This window comes from Myzus persicae, unplaced genomic scaffold (genome assembly GCF_001856785.1).
Source record: "Myzus persicae strain clone G006 unplaced genomic scaffold, MPER_G0061.0, whole genome shotgun sequence".
In the NCBI taxonomy this organism is placed as follows: domain Eukaryota; kingdom Metazoa; phylum Arthropoda; class Insecta; order Hemiptera; family Aphididae; genus Myzus; species Myzus persicae.
In genome coordinates this window covers 148,620-173,003 of record NW_019101002.1, presented here as the reverse complement: position 1 = coordinate 173,003, position 24,384 = coordinate 148,620, and the positions used below count along the sequence as shown (strand labels likewise).

Sequence of the window (24,384 nt, the reverse complement as noted above, 5' to 3'; positions counted from 1 at the left end):
TTATAGCCCATTCTTTATTGGTACCGTTATTGGATCTATTTCACAGAATGATAAAATATTATTATAAGGGGAGGTAAGAAAATAAAAAGTAATGTAACTTATAAACCATCATTGCTCTCGACTCAAACTAAAATAGCGTGATTGTTCACAAAATAACGTACAAGTAATAGAAAACATGTTGAAAATCTTTCGGGAGGTAAAATTAAAATATAGTTGTACAAATTATTTGTGATTTACGAAAATCTAAGGAATTTAAGACTGATCTTAGAGAAACTTAATAAAACTTCGATAACAATTTGATCTGATGTAATTTGTTGTGTAATGTGTATTACATCTGAATATTTGTCTCGATCAAAAATAATTTCCAAATTAATATTTTCGGAGTATAATAACAAAAAAAAACTTGTTCAACGTGCGAAGTTTTTAGATTTGTACTATGTACTTATAAATCAGTTTACTCAAAGTCGAAATGAACATAATTCAATTTTTGTTTTCGAATTAATTAGTTAAATAATCAAAATAGCCAAATTTTGATAAAAATTTAATATGTTTATGTTTAGTAGGTGAATTATTAATATCCATTCGTATTTAAATAATTTTGTACGTTTTGGATAATAGACAGAAGCTGGGTAAATGATGTGTTAGTTCTAAAAAAAAACGAGGTGAAACGCTCCATAATATGTCATTGTATGCCAAATAACATTTTAGCAGTTTTCGTGAAATAATATGATAAAAAAAATACTTATTTTAATGATTAATCACTCTACTGCTGTTTATCATAATTTCACTACATAATGTAATATATTTCACTAAAAACTTTTTTGGAAAACATGAAAATATATTTTTTTATGAAAACAGTTATTTCAGTTAATGTGGTGAGTTACCTACTCGTAGTTATGTTTGTATAACTCGTATTATATGATAAATGATAAATGTTTTCTTTGTAGTATTTCATTTTTTATACTCCCATTAGTTTTTAATTTGTTTTGAACATAAATTATTATGAAATTTATTAACACCATCGGCCACGATATTATGTGGTGTACTGGTGTACCAGGAATTACGAATTACAAGTATTTACTGGTATAACATGGGTGGCTGGTGATTTTTTTTTGATTTTCCCTTTATACACACTAGTCTATGTTTAGGTAAAACAGTTTTATTATTCATAATAAAAAATATTTATTATTATGCATATTGTATATATTAAAAGTTCCAAACTATGGAAAAAGTTAATTACATAATACATCATGAAAAACATCTGACTTAAATGGGTAAATAAGTGTGAACATTTTCATTTCAATCATCCTTACAATAGTTGAACACAAACCTATAATTGAACAATTCAAGTAAACTTCAGTAGATGTTACTTACATCAAAGGATAAATAAATTATATTATAGTGTTGATTAGGTTAGGAATTAGGATTAGGCTTGTCATCAATAGCTATCATGCTATTTAATTTAATATGCAGTAAAATCCATATAATTTAGGAAGCAATTACGAATGCACAACATCGTTGCACAGTCAATCAATTTATTTCAACTGATTTATTTTGTAACATGAATTTGCCAATTACCTATTAGAACTTTAATAATAAATATTCATGCAGTTTTTTTTTCGGAGAAATTTGAAATTGTATTAATACCTACGTAACATGTTACTATAGTTACTGTGGATAAGAATACGTAATGGAAATTAATTATGTAACTTTTATTTCTTTTTGTAGAAAAGTCAGATTTATGGTTTAGGACTATAGGTAGCTACTACTAAACATGTTTGTACAACATAAATAAAAATGAATTAAATAAAATATACGTTAACTACGTGGGTTGTATCATTGGATATCCTCACTTGGACCTTCCCCTCGTATCCATTGTTCATCTGTGCCTAAGTATATTGTATATCATATTAAACAAATCGTTTTATTTGTGCTTATTGTGCTGTAGGAGCTCGGATTGTAAATACAATTTTATTAAATAATAATTTAAAATATATAATATTATAGATGTACAACATTGTAGGTACTATTTCAAAAATCATATTTCGATTAAGTTAGCTCCATTACTAAAACACCAACTTTTATTTGTTTATTTTTAGTAAATAATTTGAATTAACTTAATTAGGTAATTAAATTACTTAAATTAAATAGGTTAAGTCAGTACATAATTTAACATATGACTATAAATGCTGTATTATAGGTACCTAATCTACAGTTTGTTTTGAAAAATAATATTTTATTTATTTAAAAATGTATTCAAATAGATAAGCCATTTAATATTCCTAGATGTACGAAATGGGCAAAAAAATAATTTTTCTAAAAGGTTTAAAAATACCATTAGACTGAAATTCGTGTACTTACGAAACCAGAAATTTGCATGTGAATGACATATTTAGGTTAATAGAAATATTATTGAAATATTTACATTCATCATAGGCAAATGTGATCGGACGTAACCCAAAAGATGTTGGCCAAATCCCAATTATATTTAGAAATCTTGTGTGAATAATACAATCATCTATATGTATAAGATGAAAAGTAATGAAGAAGAATATTGAATTTCGAGTTGTATAATTCGATTGTTGTAAGAATAATTAAATTAATACATGCATCTTATTAATTAAACGTATTCAAGTACCTGCATAAAATTCCATTTTTAAAGTGAAACTTCTCTACAAAAAAAAAACAGAGGGTACGAAAAAATAATATTATCGTCCGTCATGGTCGGTCATCTCGACACTGTGGTTTTTAAGGTAATAAACTAATAACTAATTAATAATAATCTTTGTCTTATATTTGTATAATAATAATAATAATAATACAAATTAATTAATTTCGATTAAAATGTAAACTTTTTATTTTATTCTAATACAAACCTAATATCCTCTGTAAAGAAGTTTCACTTCGTCCGTGTGTACTCTGAATAAGTAATTTTTTTACATCCATCAAACGTCCAAATTATATACTTGTATTGTATCAATTATTTTTTGTCCACATACCATAATCAGAAAATAAATATCATATTTTAAGTACGAATGTATTTCTATTTGGAAACAAAATCGTTTAATACAAAAAAAAAAATAGTTTAAAAACTTATACATAAAACTCATTGAAATGGTAAGATGCAAATAATAATGCCACTGAAGCGAATGTATATTTAAATTCAAGCAATGATAATTAATTATCATATCGTTGTTCAAATATAAACAATGATCCATTTCATTGTGGACATTGCTATGAGTACTACAGTAGTTACGGGATAAATATTAATTGAACATAATTGTATAGTATCAATTTACGAGTAAAATGGTTTTCAATGAGTTTAAAATAAAACATAAATATTAAGTATGTGTGTTATAAATATAATAATAAATCACTAAAAATAAAATAATCTATGGGTTAAAATCCAAAAAATAATAATTATAAAATTAAATACATGTACGTCAAAAAACATTCAGAACTCTGGAGTAAGAACCAAATATAATTTCAAAAATCCCTATTTTTATAACCTCTGAATGTATGTTTTCGTTTCTCTTTTTTCATTGACATAAAATTATCTCGAATAACCGTAATTAAAATTTGTATTGTTTTAATTATCATGTGAAAGCTTGATATCCTTCAGGAACATTCAAAAACTCGTTTAAACTTAATGCTTTTTAGTCTTTGAAAATATATTAGTCTTGTATTACTTATTAGTCAACACATACAACTTTAATCAGACATTAAACGCGGTACAAATAACTTTAATAGTCACTTTGACTTTCATCTCTTCCTCTTGACATTAATAATGCATTATTTCTACTCGTAATCGAGAAAAGGATGTCCAGCTCAGATATTTTTTTTTGAGGACATGGTAACTATTTTCTGAGACCTCTGAAGAAGATCCGATTATTGTGTTAGATGTTGACTTCCATAGTTGTTATGCAATCTTAGTTAAAAACAATTTTGTTGAACGTATCTATGGTTTTAGGCAGGCTACGAAATTTTTTTTTCTGACCATTATAGTTGCTATATAGCAACCAAATGATGACTACACTATATTGATTAGGTATCTGATTTTTAATCAATTATATCCATTATTTTTTATTTTTTTACGATTTCGCAGCATTTATTTCGCAATTACTGTTGCAAGGCAAACTGCAAATATTGACAAACAAATAAATAGTATTTTACTAACTGATTTTACCGTATAGTTGTTATATTAAAACACCGACCACCAATAACTTATATAATATGGTTCAATGTTTTTCTGTGCAGCGAAGAAAATATTAAATACTTTTTAACTTTACTCTCGTCAAGAAAACTTAACAAAAATCAAGGTTATACTAATAAATAATAATAATCACTTGGTGTGATTTAATGACTCCATGAAATATAGTAAAATATGTATTAACAACCCCTGTAAAATCGATCATCCGATATTAAAAACTTATATACATATATAAATTATGTGATATAAACATATTATATGAATATTGCATATTAGTACATTACACACAAATTAATAATGTAATGCAAGTCACAATATGATATTTTTAACAAAAATGCACATTTTCTCAGTCGGCATATTTGGTTTTGGACAAAAATCTTATTTTATAATTCAATATAAATAATGAAATAACAAATAAGTTTAAGTATTATTCTAATGAATAAACATTTTAATTTTTACCAGGTTTATTATTAATTATTATTAAATAAATTAAATGTTTTTTTTTTGTTAGTTAATCTTTACAATCAATTTTAATAATAGAACAATAGTTTTGTTAAATGAATAATGAACAAAAAAAAATATTTATAAATACACAAGAGGGTGGAAACCCCTGTGATATGTAATTTTTTTTGAGAAGTGATTTAGAATTCATTACAATATTATGTTTGATAAGGGATCTTTTTTTAGCGTCTTATAAGGATTTCCTGGAGTATTTATAGAGGAAATTTGCATTGGAAAAAAACAGGATTTTTGTGATAACCTAGTAACTTTGTTGTAAAATCTATTACAGCGGGATGGCAGGCTAGTTCATTGAGTGTTGGAACTGGGGATACGTAGGTCATTGTGTACATCTAGGTTAGAGACATACTCTAGTTAGTTCTCCACTCTTTAGAAATCAGTCGTAACCTAAACACCTGAAATGCTTCCAATGACCCAAGAATGTTGGACTGCTTGCCCTCAGATTTGGATGCTGTATTACTAAATGGCCAAAGGGAGCTATAATAGCTTCGTAGATAAACATTTTGTTAAGTTTAAGCTAGAAGATAGATATATGATTTACATTGTTTTATTTTATTTTTGGTATGATTTTTACGAGTGAGTCTTTTTTGATTAATATTTCGTCTAAGATTAGTAGAGGCCATTCTGTCCAATTTAGAGTGAATTTACTAAAGTTGACCTGGCTTCGTTTAGTTTAATTTTTTATTTCTCGGTCAGAGTGGAGATGAAGTCAAGGTTATGTTGTACTAGTTGGTGTCGCAATAAAGAGCTTATTATTGAACAACGTATATTACAATGTATATAATGTAGTGCAAAGTTATTGGTTTATATTATTCATATTACAATAATCATTCAACAAATAGAATACTATAGTGGGTTAGGTTACAAAAAGGTCAGGTACAAATTCCCTAAGTAGGCAAAAGGTTATTTTCTGAAATTTATGTGATGGATGTTTAAGTTGTAAAAGCAAATTCCATTTAATTTACAATCAATTTGTGTGAACACGTTTCCACTATTACATACATAAAACATATTGTACCTATTGAATACGCACAAAAAAAATAAATAAATAAACCTGAAGTAATGTCCACAGTTCTGTTTTAGATTACCGTTTAGGTTAGGTAAAAAACGAGGTAGACAGAATACGTTTTCTAGCGTTTTGAATTTGTAGGAATCCAATATTAAAACAAAATAATTTGATTATAATACTTTTGTCCTCAGATATGACTGCATTGTGCAAAGGATTTAAGACACTTTGTATACAAAAATATTAAATAAATTTTAAATATTGTATAGTCTAGTTGCTACATAACGTAGTTAAAAATACAATTTTATTTACATTTCAGTTTACCTTGTCCTTTTGAATATTTTCAAACAATTAATAGTCCATATTTGTAGACGGTTTTTGTAAAACTTAGTGTACCTAGTAAATTGTTTTAGCACTTCTAAGTTCTTTTATCAGTGTGACTCACAAAGCACTCTTTGATATCTCTGATAGGTACACATTTGAATTCAAAATCTATATAATAAGACAGGATGATTTTCAAAGCATGCTTAATAAGCATTGCTTATCCTATTTTTATGGTTAAATTATGCGTGTATTAAAATTCAGATTTTTTTAATTTTTAAATACATTTGTAGACCTTTTTTTTGAACCGTTGACATTTTTTGTAACACTTAAGCGTGATCCTGTGACAATACAAAGTTTGATTTTTCAAAATAAATTACTTCATTTTTTCTGAATCAAAATTCAAGCTAGTAGTTTTTGAGTTATGTATAACTTCGTGTTTTAAGGATAACTTATCTACGGTAATGTGTTAAGCAAAGGACAGGGGACTTAGACGATTTTAAAAAGTTAGCAATTACCTACTATTGATTTATCAATATAAATAAATAATTTATAAAAATGATCAAAGGTTATAGGTATAATAAATACTACATCTAACATAACATATTATTTTTATTTTTAAGAATTATCATCCTTGGTATAAACATTTTAATAACTCAGAAACTAGTAAACTACTCATAAGAATTTCGATTTAAATACATCAAAGTTTTCAAAAAAATCATCCACTCAATAATGTCAGTAAAAAAGGAGGGTTCTCATTTGAAAAATAAAAGTTTGTATAGTTACAATACACTCGTTATATGTAGTACAGAAAATATCAGACTTTTGAAAAGATTTTCTTTAGTTCTACTTAAAAATTTTAAAAATCAGAATTTAAATAAACGTACTATTAAAGGAAAATATAGGGATGAGGATGATTAAAAAATCACCATGTATACTGTGGTTCGATGTAATAAGGTGTCCGCTCAAATCATATTTTTTTCGATGTAGATTTTTAAAGATAATCACTTATTATGCGTATACGTAAATCTTTGAGAAATTACAGGTGACTTACATTATTCTAAAGCTATCTACCGACTTTTACAGGAAGGTTTTATTATTAATCCAGGCAGAGATAATTGTATTGCAATTATAACTTATTATATATTTATTTATTTCGACATTAAATTTAAAACTTTTTAAGTAAGTTATACAGATCACACTTATTTTACTCAGTTTCAATTAGATTTATGTTTTTGAATTGAGTTTAACTAATGTAAATAATGCATTCCTGCAGTCTTCGTAGTTAGAAGTGTAAAGATTATAATTTCTTAAGTATTTTATTGTCTAAGTAGTAATTTGAATATAACTAATACTAAATTTAATCAATTTCTAAAATTTTAAAATAATAATTTTTATTTCAAGACATTTTTGTTTTTTTTTTGTTTAAACAATTCCCAATATATTTTTAGTCAAACAGAATGTATTTATTCAATAAAAAAGAGACAATAAATTAACATAATATAGGTTCTACGCTTAAGGCAACATTTTTGTTGTTTTATGTTGTACCAAATCTTAGAGGTCATAAACCTGTGGCATGTGAGGGGTATTGACAAATATATTTTTAACGTTAACAAACAATTTAATTTAATAATTTATAAGACCCAAATAATAGTAGGATATTATATTATATTAAGTTAATATTAAGCACGTGTTTAAAATATCTGTAAAAAATACAACTCAAAAATAAACTATTTATTTTTGAATATTTATTATTTTAATTTTAATTTTAAAAAACTCATTAACAAAGCAAAACCTATTTAATTTGTTTCGATACATTATAATTTGTAATTTCTGAAATTATTTAATAACGTTTTATTTTAATGGTATCAGCGTAAAATGGTTGTTAGCTTTCTTAGTAAAATTACCATAAATTCGCCATTAGAATTTTTTCGTATAATAACGAATAATAACTGTAAACATTTTTAAAATATGACGAAAAAAATTAACCTATGTATATAGATATTATTCGGACACCAGAATGCCACAACCACATATTATTATGTTGTTTCCGTCATAGAAATGGCCAACTAGTCAATTTGCGTTTAGCAGTTCCAATTTTGTACTGATAGTTTTAATATTTGAGCGATGTGGCCAAATATAGATTTAAAAATATTATCTCCGTTATTTTGTAGATTATTTACAATATTTTAATTTAACAGTTTACTTTCTCACAGGCCATGACAAATTTTATATTTTTATACCCATTACTCTGTGAAAATTAAATTAATTAACCAACAATAGAACACTGATATATTTAAGTTTGACTATACGTAATTTTACTCTTAGTATTAAAATAAGCTAATTGCTATAACAATCCAAAACTTGCACCGATTAAAGTAAATTTGCAAAAATATTTACTATTCGTTGTAATATGTTGCCGACAATTTTAAAATTGCATCACTCTACCGTTTTCAATTAACAATAGCTATATCATACAGCATGTATGAAATTCATACCGTATATAATATACGTCTTGGTTACAAGTCTTGACAATTAAACACTCTAATGTTAGTTACGTATTCACAATTTTTTTTTTAAATAACAATTTAAATAAAAGTATTTATGTTTATATATTTCGTGAAATGTTGTAGTCTTTTTATTAATCATAGGTTCCTATATTTTATGTATGATTATAAATTATAAAAACGAAAATATCTATTTTACACTAAATACTCGCATTAATAATGCATTCATGTATGTACGAATTCGGGATAGTTTAACAGGTGTCGAAAACAGAGTTCGTCCCAAAATTCGGAATACATATAATGCATTAATCATTTTGTAGAATGATAGTGTACCACCGTAAACGCGTTTACTGGATTTTACAGATATCTCATCCACGGTTGACTAACTATGTTGTAATAATATTATATTGATGAGGGCAACTTACTCCCGAAACTTGAAAATAAATAAATTGTTGTTTAATGTGTCACAACAAGCATCGGACCAATCGGGGGTTAATATTATCAAGTACTGTCGAAGATAAATTGAATTATACACGCGACGTTATGTTTTATTTAAACGGCATTAGTGCCAATCCACTTGCAACTCTCTTGTAGTGATTGATATAATGTACGCGACAATAATTTTAACTCAAATTTACAAAATTAAAATGTAAAGAAAATCCATTCAATTGTTAAGTTATAAATATAGTAATTTATCATAAAACGTATTTATTTTACAGCGATAAAAATTTAAAAGTTTTATTAAATGGCTAGTCTGCTGTATTAAATATCCCGAAAATAAGTTAGTTACTTAAATGGACAGCATTAGTTTTATAATATAGTTTGTCAAATTCCAAGCAGAAAAAGGGGAACAAAATAACCATAAACACGTAGTTTAAAAATAAAGTAGTGGGGGAGCCAGGGAAATGGACCTTAATTTGTGTGTACGGCATCGGAGTTTGATATAACTTAATTGTGCCCATAGGTATATAAATTAATTTGATTCGTTTATATTTTATAAATCTTTTCCAAAACTGCACCTACTGAAAGTTTTAAGTAATATAATTAAAGTTATATGCTACCTATATGCTCGTGTTTACTAAAATATTTTATTAAAATTCTATTCACACGCAAAATGAAAAATGGAATTAAAACTGTTTTCATATCCTAAATTAAATGTGCGTATTATTTTTAATTATATTCAACTATAATTTAATCAGCTGCATTGTAGTTTTGTTCAATATAGAACAAGTGCATTAATATTTATACTGTTTGCACTCATCAAGTAGGTACCTACACATTTTACTCGAATATAAAATATTTTCTAGTAAATGTGTATTAGTTATTATTATTTATTACACTCACGCTGTAAAAAAAAAATGCAAAGAATTTGATTTAGTAAGGTTATTTATTTATTTATTTTAAATATTTATTTCCAGATACTTGATTCCGTTAGTGTCTATGGGCTACCTTTACTCAAAAATGTCAGATATCCTGCGTGACTTGATGAACGTTCCTGCTGTATTTTACTCTCAAGAGATAACACCAAGGTTAGTAATATTAGTATATTTTATACATAGGTAACTATGGGGTTAGGTACGTGCATAACTGAAAATTATTTCAATGTTTTGGTTCGCATGACGAATGTGATGGGAAATTAAGAAGAAGAACTGATGGGTTTCAAGTCGTCGGTTAAACATCTAAATATTATATGTTATAAACACAGCTTCAGATTTTTAGAACTCAATATTTTAACGATTTTGAAAACATTAAGTGGGTAGTGCTTATAATTTTTAATACCCAGTAACATTTGGTTCAATAATAATTTAATGTTTGTAAATGTAGTTTTAGTGTATTGGATAACACATGACGCATATAATATGTGCATGGTTAATTATTAACCATAGGTTCATTTTATTCATTATGTTACCGGATATGTGAATAATCAAGACATAATTATTATGTATAATACATGATGCATTATACGTATGAGATTAGATGATAAATATATTGTAATATAAGAAATAACCAGTATGTATTCTTTTTTTTTTCTTTTTACTGGCAAGATGTGACATAAAATGACTAGGTATTTCAAACAATGAATAAATAGTTTTATTCATATCGCCTTCTTGTCATTTTCTTCTTCTTATTATTATTATTATTATTTCTTTGATATTTATAACACATGATTCTGATATATCCCATAATATTAAATTTGTGGTTGCTCTGTTAATATTTTTCTGAGGTACTACCCAGTACCTACCCAAGGCCTACTGCTATAACATGAGTCATATCTAATTGATCTATTAATTATGTTGTTTGATCGAATTCTTGCAGCTGTGCTTTTGATCTTTTGTGGTGATTTCAACATTCCTGATTATCTTGATACGGTATTTGGGCTTTCTTACTTTTATACCTCCAGTCCAACAATACACGGTATTCCTGAATCATTTAACTTCCCTAAATTACATTTAGTTGAACAATATGAACAACTAACTTAAACAAACTTCTCGATACGTTATCAGCTGTAGTTACAGCCCATAAATCGATCGTAATTTTCAAACTTACTACACAGTATTGTCATCGACATTTTCAACGGAAAACTGTGATCCAACAATGGATTCTTCCTATAAGTTTTTGATTTCTGTAACGCTTTTTACACCCATATTTGTAATTTATCAACATTTTTCAACGGCACCTCTAGTTTTTCATATATTGATGGCGACTCAGCAATTAATACGTTGTACGATGCCATGTACTAGTGTGTGCTAAAATTTGAACCAGAAATTAATATTATCATTCCGCGAAATTTTCTACATGGTTTTCGTTGTTTTTATAGTTATTTATAAATATCAAAAATACATAAGTTTAGTTTATTACGGATATAATAGTTCAAATGTTGACAAAACGAGATACTTCAACGATATTTTCCATAACGATTTTAATTATTTTGTTGTAGTTCAAAAAAACTTGTTATTTTACTTTACTTTTAATCGAAATGTTATTTACTATAGGTAGTTGATATCTTGATACTGCATTAAGTTATTCGAAATTAATTTTTAAATATTTAAATCTATAAGAAAAATGTCACGATGGTAAACAATTATGAAAATGTAAAAATCCAGAAATAATTGTACTCTGTACTAAAAAATATGATTGAATAAGAACTGTTCACCTTTATACGTGACCAATTTATATAATACATAAAATAGTTTCTATAATTAAAAAAATACCTGAATTACTTTTGAGAAAAAAATTGTAAGACTCTTTTGACATTTCTATTGAAGAAAATGTGTTAACTGGAAATGTCTGTGAATAATTCTTGTAACAAATTTGTGTGTTCTACTTTAAATTAAATTATCAAAGAAGAAGACCTGCAGTCGCTAAATTGTTTTATATGAAAAAATATACGAAACATTAAATCACGTTGTTTGTACCTAAAGTGAATTACTGTAAGGATTTGAACATTTTTATTAGTTTTCACTTTTTTTTATACTTGAATAAAATTCTCTATTGTAAACTGACATAGTAAAATGATACAATTTTTTTTACTTGTTTTACTATATTCTTGTATACTGCAGAGTGTTTTAGCAAGCATGTTCACCCCATTTTTCTTCAAACAATGCAGTTTTTAAAATCTAATTTTGGAATTTTGAAATATACATAAGGAGAATATTGTGAAGGGAACAACTTCAGAATCCCTCTCCAATTTAAATACTGTAAATTATTTAGTGATAATTATTAGGTATTATTTTTATTTTTTCTGATAATTTTGAAGTACCTATCAGAATCAAAATTCATATGAGTAGTTTTTGAATTATTAACTTTGTGCACCAAGAATAATGGGCAATGGTGGTGTATTTGTATGATACTCGACTGCATAGCGCACAATGATGTCGATTATAATATTTTAATGGTTAACATTAATCATAACAATGACATAAATGATTTGTGAAATTGGCTAGAGTAAAGTAATAATACTTGATCCAATATTACATACATTTTATATTTTTATAAACGAATTTTTAAGGACTATATCCTTAGTAAAAATATTTTAATAATTGAGAAATTACTTGATTGAATTTTGAACTATGTACATCAACATTTTTAGTGTAAATTATCCACTAAATAATTTACACTAAAAAAAGGGGAATTTCATTTGAAAACAGAAGTTTGGTTCGCCAAAGAAGTATAGAACACTCCTTCAGCAGTACATACTGTTTTTCCCAACCAATTTTTGTGAAGCTGATTTCCATAAAGTAAGCCGAAGTAGAAACGCAAATCAACAATAAATAAAAATAATAATAATTTAACTGAATTCCTAACAAAATGTAGCATGCTACTAGATATTTGTCCTCTGCACTTTACCCAAAAACATATCCACAATTCCTCAATTTTACTTGAATAGGAAAACTATCTACTTGCTACTTATAATATATGTATACGAAACAACTTTTTTTTTTGAAATGGGTTTTAACCAGTCTTGCAGAATATCCCTTTCCATGTATTACTCTGAATTCTCATAATTTCAATGGTAAATATAAATATCGTGTTACAACTCGCAATATATAATTCACATTTCACACCGACTGACATTGGGCCAGTTTACAAAGATGTTTTGCTCTAAAAGTAGCCCATTCCTGCAAACTATTTATGGACATTTTTTTTTATATCCAGAATATGATATTATTCTCAGAAATATTATGTATACAACAAGCACTGTTATTTGCTAATTATTATAATTATTGTTAACATCATAACAATTAACATTGCTAACGTATCTGTACAATACCAACCTCGCACCTTTACAACCCCCATAAATCACAATATATTTATTATATTTATTGTGATATGAACTTCTGTATGAATGACAACATAATTATGTAAGCACTTTTTAGGAACATAAATTATATATCCCACAGCACGAGTTTATTGTATATTATTAATATTCGATCTTTATAAAACTGTATTTTAGGAATCCTCGTTCATTCACTCATAATCATAAAATCATTTAATTTATTATCTTGAATAATGTTAATGATATGACTTTATCGGATAATAACTTTTTTGTTTAAAAACATGTTAATGGCTAAAAACCATATTTAAAGCACCAAACAATTACTGTACCTATAATTAAATTTCAGTTTTCCGAACAATTCGATTGTTTTATATTTTGTGAGTTCATCATAACAATAATTTGTCTTCATCAAATGTAATCGACCTCAGACTTTATGGCTCCATTGTTACCGAGCTATTATAGTATTATAAAATACACATAATTTTAAAAATTGTATTAGTATAGGTATTAGAACAATTCAATAAACAAACAATGTGGTCTACTATAGTAGTAGTCGTTATACGCATACATTGTCACTCAATTTAAAATATAATGCAGTTTTTCTTATTCTAGTCACGTTTACATGATAAGTATCAGTACTTGAGTTAATAAGATACATATTTATATCAGTTTTCCTAACTCAATTATAATACATTTATATGGATAAATATTATAACCAATATATTTATGGGTCTTTAATGTATTAAAAAAAAATGTAGAAAATTGATTATTATTTATAATAATTATATTCTGATATACTTTACGCATTCGTCATTCATATTTCAATATCATTCGAAAGTTATTTTTAAATATTTTTAATTTATTTCATTCCATTGAATATTCATTGAAAACCCTGTTGAGATCTAAATATATAACATTTCAATGTTATCAGAACTAATAACTGTTTTTTCAATAAAAGAAACCAGCTATCGAATCTTTTCCAATTTATTTTACCACCGAGGTGTTTTGGTAATGGATACACCTTACAATAATATTAAATGAAAACTCATTAAAGTTATGCAATTTTAATATTTCAGTGGGTTTGACATACAAGTCTCCAAATATTTTAGTTAAATAATATCTATGTTTCATAAATAATAACTATGTCTAAAATTAATATCTCTATTTAAATGTTATCATCATCTGAGTCTCATTTTAAAACGTATGAGTTGTCATATGCAATTGTAAAACAACTTAAACGTATATTTTAATGTGTATCTATCTAGTGGATTGTCTCTCATTAAGTTGAATAAACAAACTTGTATCATGTTTAAAGTATCTACTTGTGAGTTTCATATTTCTGTTATTTTGTTGGAACTTTTAACCTACCTATCTACATTATATTACTGTAGTCACCCTTTAGTTGTTATAGAAACTATAACTTGGTACATTGATTACAATTACTGTTATAAGAATCATAATCATTATCATGACTAACTTCACTTTTTAATAATGTGCTTATTCAAATTCTGATTTATGGAGTATTTACGTAAACTTTAAGGCCTAATTTTCAGATATTCAGATTTTTATAAAATTTATACCATTTATGAAGACATGTTCTGTGAGCTAAGGCGTTAAGAATTAGCTTATTAAACGAAAAACATTTTTTTATTATAATATATGAATTGTTAGGCAAATTATTTTTTTTAAATAGTTATGAGTCTAAATTGAAATACGAAAGAGTAGTTTTTACTTAGTAACTTTATACACCGTGGGTGCAAATAGATTAGTATCAATTGCTGTACTAAAATTGTGAAATCATTATGGCTCTTCTAGAATTAAACCTATAATCGTGAACTATGGTATAAACGATTTTCAAATGAGAGTAAAATGTATGTCTTAGTAAACAACAAAGTTAAATAATACGACAACTATCGTGTTTTGATTTATATTTCCAAAAATTGACCTATATACTTATAACAGTTTATTAGGAAAACATTAATTTGTACAACTACGAGACACTACTCATATAATCACTACTAATCTAAGTATTTAAAAATATGAACTACCTAATTTAAAATTCCAAATATCTAAATTTTAATAACCTAATAACTATTAAAGGTAAAAAATGGGGTGAGCATGCCTGGAGAAGTATTGAATCTTCTTGTATGTGTAATTTTGTTCATTTTCTTTTTCGTTATTATTTACAATATCTAACTTTATAAACAATATAACTATGTAATTACAACAATGTACATTTATTTCATTACTTGTACTTAGGGTTAAGTCACTGAGGTGGAATACATATTAATTAAAGAAATAATAGCAGTTTCTTTGATGGTCGTCTCCATACGTAGTATACAATAGACTACATACTAAATTGTATCTTGTAAGAAATAAAATTTGTTTTTTTTTTAAACTTAAATTGTCACTATTATTTTTTATTGTACATAATGAATTTGCTATGCTTGATTTACTATTATAAAATTCTGAGAATAATAAATTATTATAAAAGTGCAAAAATAATAAATAATAATAACAGTAAATTAATTTATTTTATGCAGAATATGTAATTACATTTTTTTCTCATTTTTTTCAAGTTACCATTAAAAAAATGTTAAATTTAATTAAATAAGAAAATATGCAGGTAATAATAATAGTTATATGATATATCTGCATTTTACCTATAATTAGTTTTTAGTTATCCGTTTGCAATTATTTTAACTTAATAATAAATAACAAAATAATTTAAATAAAAATGAATTTATATTTGATAGGCAATCTTCATAATAAAATTGGGTCTCATTCACTTTCAAGTAGGTACCTCCTTTTATAAAATATCATATTATTATAAAATACTCTGCAAATGAAAGTGGGTATATACTATAAAGACTTAAGAATTAAAGTTGAAAGTTTTTTTGCCTATATTTTATAGACGTCATTATAACTCGAAAAGTACCTTCCTAAACTCTTTTGTGGTTTTTTCTTAGCTTTTTGTTATTTATCTATACCTATTATTAAGCATTATTTGAGCAGCGTCTCGAATTGTTTTCCTCAAAGTCATCTTATAAATTATAACTTGGGAATCATATAAATAACATTTTTGTACGGCTATACAAATATTACCTGCCTAAAATGTTCATAATAACTCGACGTAACAGTTTTATATTTTACAGATTGTAGCCAACAATTAGGTACCTGAGATAATTCATTGACGCTTACCTAATTTTTCAACCAATTTGCTAGTGATAGATTATAGAAAAGGAAATTTATATTAGGATAAGTCGTTTTCGAACCGTTAAGCTAAAATGGTTGTGTGTAAAAAGCGCTGATATAAAAAATAATAAACAATTTTTGGATGGAGTTTACATAATATATATCTCTTATCAGCATAATATATGGCTAAAATGGCTGGAACGTGATCGTGATTTACGTAATCCCAAAGTAAAAACATTACATCCCTGATGTTTAGGTACCATATTCTTGCCTAATATTATTTTTTCTGTAGAAGTTTTGTAGTTACCATTAATAAAATAAGCTTTAATCCAGCGGGCGGTTTTCATTTGGGGTAGAGTTTGTGAAAATTGCAGTGCGTTTGAGCAATTTAGCATAATGCTTTTGGGCGACCTTTTTTAATGTTCCTTAATCAAATTAATGAATCGTTAATTTCGTTTTGCAGTAAAAATGTTTTTTTCAATTTTTAAGATCCAAATTTGGTACACACTATACGTAATAACTAACACTATAACGAGTTCACGTTTCCAATGTTCGAGCAAATTTGATATTAATTTTGCCATAATTATTAAGTTTAGGTAGAATACACAATATAATATTTTAGCTTGTATACTTGACGTTGTGTCGAAGTTTTTCAAACGCAGTAAAAAAACTTTCCCTAACACGTTGTTTTTATTTTACACGGGCAAAAAGTAATTTGCTCAAACACATGACTCTCAATTCATCTACAATAGTATCTATATTTATCACTTATCAAGACCACGTGTATATTATGTAATACGCTACCACCATACATAGTACGTACTTTAAGCCCCGTCCAGCCCCATGAAAATGTTGTCGAAAAAACGTGTTTCCGGCATTTTCGTCGGCTACGTTTCCGATTTCCCGTCATAAGCGGCAACATAAATATATTTTGTCGACGACAATGTCAGAAACATATGTTGCGAACGAATATTTCTTGGCGTGGACCGAGCTTTATGATTGTGAGATACACACTACACCCACACGTTTCAGTAATGGTGTAACACATATACATATTTAATATAATATCGGTTAATACCAATATGGACCAATAATACCATTCGGATTTTCCTAAAGGGTTTAAAAGTAATTTATTCCCGTAATATATGTCTTATTTCTATTGAGGGTTTTATTGCAAACTATTTGAATGTTTACGACGTACAGGGTGGATTACGAGAACAGTATATTAGGTACTTCTCGGCGTTGTTTATGTTGTGCAAATAATACATAAACTATGTAGATTTGAATATTTCTGTGGATATTTAAATATGTTAAGTTCCAGAAAAAATGAAGGTATGTTATCAACGTTAACTCTGTGAAAATAACATAACTTAAGGACTTATCCTTCTATAATATTATGAGAGACGAAAAAAAAAGTCCTTGTAAATTATTATAATTCCTTCTGAGGTTTCCTGCACTGACCCTTTTTAAGTTCTACCACATGCCTTTTTGGCATACTTTATGGATAAAATTGCTATCACCAACATGTTTTATTCATCGTGTTCTTTAAGACATTCAACGGACATTTCTAAAATACGACTTGAAATTACTTAAATACCTACTTCAAATGATTACTGGAATTATTGCGGTAAAACGTCATTAGTATTTAAATCTTAAACGCGTTTAATTGAGTCACCGTATAAAATATTTGCATGCAACATTATGGTCGGTAGGTACAACTAAATAATATTTTACTAACATTATATAAGTAGGTAGTAGTAGTAACCTTTTAAAATTAATATAAAAACTAGAATTTAACTTTTACGTTGGAGTATAGTTTTGGTCTAATATAGCAGTAATTAAAATATTGTTTATATCATATATAGTCTTATGTTCACTTATTAATTAGTTATATTTTGTACAGATAATCAGAGTTTGTCGATTGCTCATCATTAATCCTTCCTGTACCTTATTATAAAAACATGTTTCTAAAGCCATTGTACACATTATATCTTATAAGTAAACAGGATGATTATCCAAGTATGCTCACTTCCATTTTTTCTTTAATCATGGCTCTATTTAAATTTTAAATTTTAAATTTTAAAGTTATATTTTATGGTAAGGAGATTTTTTCTACTTAAGGAGTATCTTAAGCTTAACTCTTGTTTATTAAATGAAAACAGTTCCTCCCCCTTTTCACTGTAAATAATTTAATGGATATTTTTAAAAAATATGTTGTAGTATCAAAGTCAATATGTTAACGAGCATAATTTCCAATCATTTCAAATGTTTAAATTAGGGATAATAGTTCCTAAAAATGGTTTTACAATAAAAATATAAATAGATGTTATTTTGGATCAAGTATTTATCATCCTTCCTAGATTACTTAGTCTTGATGTGGACATTAATTTTGTCTCCTCTTTACTAAACGGTCCAATCGATATCCCTGTTCCGCTGTCTTACATTTCTTTTCTTGTCGTTGTCCATACAACAAAAGACCACTCTTTGTTATACGTCCATTCTCGTCGTACGAACTATAACCACCTACAGAATGCTACGTTTCTACAACTTACTTTAACTTTGTTATTTTATTCGATATACTATAAACACCTATCCTCTGCCCCAATTTTATTTTCCCGATTCACACTATACTTGTAATTGATATTTGATATGTAAAATACAGATTTGTTTTTTTAATGTTTGTTGTTCTCACTATTACTGCTCTTACTTATTATGTCTAATCCGTCTCGTTATACAGCTGATCACACTCTGTACATCTATTCACATTATAACAAGGTATATCTTTTTTACCAAACTTTGTAATTGCCCTATTGGTGTTAATTAATAAAATTAAAATTAAATCCGTCCATTCTTAAAAATAATAAATTGTAATAGATTAATTTACTGAGATGTCCAAATTGTTGTACATCCCGTGTATAATAAACTCTTTATCATGAATCTATTATTCTTGGTATACAAAGTTAAATAACTAAAAACTATTCATTCAAATTTCTTCTTAGACACGTATACATTTTCAGAAAAATTATCTAATGAATAATCTAAAGTAGAAAGGAAAGGGCTTCTAATTTGAAAAGCAGAAGTTTGTATTACCATAGATACTCTTTAATAGGCAATAGAAGTACAGGAAATCTCAAGAATTTGAAAATATAGTCTTTAGAAATAGGTACTTATACCTATTAAAAATTTCCAAAAATTTAATTAAATCCATTTTTTAAGGAAAAATTTGAGTGAGCATATACTTTCTGAATAATCCTGCAATGTATACGACTCATGAAACTCTGTAACAGGTGATATTTACCTCCCCACAGTAAATATATCCTAGGTTATAGTTGCCAGGGTTATCTTTTGAGGGGGAGGGGGTAAAAGTTATTGAGGGTAATAGAATCCTACACTGGCCTTATTTTTAATAAATTCAATTACCATAAGGCTATGATAGCTCAGCAGCTAGGTATAATGTTACGGGGCTCTAGTCAAAAATTTCCTTTGATTTAAGTGCATCAACATTTTCAAAAAATATGTAACAATTTACAGTAAAAATGGTGGCTTTTGTTTGAAAATAAAAATTGTATCACTCCGGAATACTTCATAGATGTTATAAAAAATTTAAGTACTTGAAAATAAGGTCTTTGAATACAACTATAAATTCTAAAAATGAGAAATTAAATGAATTCATTATTAAAGGATTAAAAGTATTAAACATACCTATTTAGAGAACCACCATTTGGCCTTTGTACTACGTACTATATTTCCATATGTATATACTTTATAACAATTAACATTATATTAAAGTCTTTACAGATTGTATTTTATGTTCTGTAAACAATTTTTTTTTTGAAGAATACATCTATTTTTATGCAAATTTAATCATTCTATTTTAAACTTCTATAGGACACAGATTAAATTTTTTCTTTTCCCGAAATTCAGTACGAATAATATTGCACTAATTATGTAGGTATTTGGGTAGTGTATTAATTAACATTTTGAAACCATGTCATTATTATTTTCATTTTTTATACATATTATGTATTATAATTCAATGTAATACTGTAGGTATGCCGTATGCACTGTCTCACAGTTACATTTAAGTTTCAACAATTTTCATCCTGTAACAAAAAAAGTTTAAATCAAAAATTTAATCGGAATTCATTTTATGAACCAGGTTTGTAAAACGACTTGATCATAAACATCATTATAACCATAATAAATAGATATATCTGAACTATGTGTACACAATTATAAAGTTTAAATTTAAATAATTTTATTTATGGCGCGGCGCGGCGTTCGCCTTGTATAATGTCCATATAAAATGCTTATCCCAATATTCTCTTCGTAACCTATAGTTAAGCCTTAAGCTTAGATAAAAAAAGACATTTTATTTAGAAGACATTTTTTTTATAACCGTTTAAAAATTAACAGTACTTTATGTTATCGCGTAAACCAAAAATAACATCGTAAAATTATACAGTTTTATCACTTATTTTTTTATATTACTCTTAGATATTAGCATAATATTTAAATTAAATATTTATTAAATAATAAATCGAAAATAATATATTTAATAACATATTTATTCAAGTAAAAGTATACTATTTGTCATCTGACTCATTTGGTATACATTTTGAATGTACTTAAACTGTTTAATAATTTTTAAGCTCTTAACAAAATTGTTAACTTAAGTAATTGTCAGTATGATGACAGTAGATATTATCATTGTCTGTCGAAACAAAGTTTGTTAAACCACTTTATATGGATGACATTGACGTTGACAACATTGTTTTTAATATTTTCTATGAATATCTTATGCATATACGTGTATATGTACATTATATATATATGGTATATATTGCGTGTTACCACTAAATTATTTTATGATTACATAACTTAGAATTAATATTTATATTAAAAAAAAAAGATTAAAAATTAATCTCTACAGCATTTTAACTGCAGTTATAAATTTTATAATATTACGCTTTTACTTCTTACAACGATAAATACGTCCTTCGGCTTATAAACAAAATTAGTTATTATATGATAAATAATGTGTACACTATATCTAAAGGCTTATGAACTATAATTATTTTACATAATGAATTTGTATTTTGCAAATGATTGTTTAGAAAGCGTTGCGACATTATGGTCGAATTATCCCAAAACTAGATATTTAATTCATAGTTGGTTTGTTAATTTAGTACTTACACAAAATAAAAATAAGTATGTTATGAGTATACAATTTCTAATCTCAATAAAATCCAAAAATTCCAAAGTATTTCATTCAATAACATTTTTTTTATGATCTGTCTTTTATTTCTTATATTAATCTCCATATATCAAACAAGTTTCGATGAAGTTATAACTATTTATAATAGATTTCATGCAAAACTTACTAACCACTACTTATAAAAAATGTAACCACCCGCGCTTATCCCTTCAGAAAATTCTTGTCATAGATTAAAGACAATTCGTGACCTCCTTTGGTATTGTTTGTAATCATGATAATTATGTAAATCAACATTGAAGTGTTGCTAATGAGTAATGGGTGGATTCTGAATCATGTCAATCAAGACTGTCTATTCTTTGATTATATATTCGTATGATGTATTATATGTGTAGAGATGTTGTAAAACGTGTATCTTAAGTTAAAGTATACAAAATAATAGAAGAAATTAAAAAAAAAATGTTTTTAATGAAAATAATTTGTTTTGTAATTTTGTATAATTATTAATAACAATAAAAACTGTTTGCACTTTAACACAAATATTAACAAAATATTCGATGGACTAGTTTCTTAAATTAATTTCAATAGGTACACTCGCGATGACACTGTACTTCTAATAAATAATGTGTTGTTTTGTTGATCATTGGTGTCTTAAGCCATTGACCGACGTAGACCAAAATAAACACAATCGTATGCGCTTCCTGTAAGTCGTCTAAATCAACAATTAATGTGATTTCTTTCAAAAGGCGAAAAATAAATACATCCCCTACGCGTGTTTTAAATGTCTGTACCTACCTATCAATAGTATAATCGTCGAAAATGTACTTCACGAGTGTCACTATCGTATGACTACGCATAATCTATCCTAATAAATACGAATCGTTTAAGACGTGGTTTTCAGATAAGTCACGCGTTGACTAAGATGCTACAGTTTTATTTCGTTCTGTTTGCAATTTGTAAAATTTCGATTCGATCCATTACATACTACCGGTGTCCCTATTATTTGCTTTAGACCTTCCCCGACCCACTGTTTGCATTAACTTAATAAAAATAAACCTTTTATTCGATTAAATCAGCACCATTCTTTATTCCAGCTTCCAAAAACAAGTTGAATTCTCAACTGTTTTTGTATTTGAACTCGTAGACTGGATATCAACAATGTCCACGTGATTGAACGATCTTATTGCGATATCATTTTTCACGTTCAAAATATAATTTTGTATGGTCCAAAATTGTTTTATTTTTATTTCCTATTGTCCGATGGATTGCGGAATTTAATAAGACTGTAATAATATAATATGTAAATATTAAAATATGTTATAGTTTATTATACCTACTAAAATAATAAATGTACATATCATAATATATACAACAATCGAATATTATAAGTTATGACCCTTAATCATAAAATAATAATTAATGACCAGTTAATTATTATAATTAAATCATGATCATTGATCAATACAACATTATATTACCTACATAAAAGATGAAATGTTCGTAGAAATTAAATGCACCTAATGATAACACTTTTACTAATTGGTGATTGGTGACTGTAGTCTGTAGCAGAGAAATACTACGTAACTAAGGAAATATACATTTTCCAGGAGAGACAAAAACATATTACCTAGTTATTATTAACTTATAATTCAATACCTACCTACCCACGTTTCTACGTGTTTTTCATGCTTCAGCCATTTCGGAAAAAAAGTTAACTTACAACTGGTGTAGTTTTTTTTTAAAAATAATACTCATACAATGACGAATCTACACCTTACACATTTTTTATGAGTATTTCTGCTATTTATCAAATTTTCTTCAACCACTCCCCGAAAACAAAAATGCTTAGTTAATGTAAATCACAAACAAGAACACAACCATCGATATCTACAATATAAACAGAAAGTCTCCACTAAACTCTATACATTATTGTTCAACGAGTGATAAACAAACCTCATTGGTGCTACAGATTGAAATTAAGTATAAATCAAAATACCATAAGATAATCTAATAATGAAAGCCAAACTTATTATTTAAATATAGACGAATTCTTGGATTACAACTAGACTACAACCGTTTAGCCCAAATCTCGTCATAAATATCTGAATTCAGCCGGATATCACCATTATCTGAAATAATTAATACTTCTACACACACATGACTTTCTACTACTAATATATTTGAAAGTTGATCGCAAAATTACGACATGGATATGAGAACCAACACGACTATCTAAACCATCGGAAGACTCGACCCTTCAATATTCATCAAAAACAAAATATTATATTACTAAAATAATGGAAAAATAATCAAATATAATTAAACGATGAATTCACTTTGTAAAAGCTCTATACTGTAATCAAACACAAACCAGTCGCACACAAAATATAATAATGAGTAATAGAACAACAAAAAGGAAAACCTGGCTTGACAGAATCACACCCTAACTCCAAATAAACTGTACTTTTATACACCGTATTTTATACACATCTAATAAATGGTTATACTTAAGAATATTTGGTGAAAATGTTAAGTCTGTAAGTTTTTCATTAATCATTTTTTCAACTAATAAACAGTTTCGATTTTTCTCGAAAACTGATTCAGCGTAAAAATACCCGTTTACCATAATTTTTT

At 26.6% G+C, this 24,384-nt stretch overlaps 1 protein-coding gene across 3 annotated transcripts in view; it reads left to right on the top strand.

Moving 5' to 3' along the window:
* Positions 1-24,384, top strand: part of LOC111027220 (prolactin-releasing peptide receptor) — a 128,738-nt gene that overhangs the window by 80,793 nt on the left and 23,561 nt on the right. For all 3 annotated transcript variants that reach the window (XM_022305492.1, XM_022305491.1, XM_022305489.1), the window contains exon 5: positions 9,982-10,092. In XM_022305492.1, the coding sequence (XP_022161184.1) occupies positions 9,982-10,092 (111 nt within the window). The remainder of the gene's footprint in view (positions 1-9,981; positions 10,093-24,384) is intronic.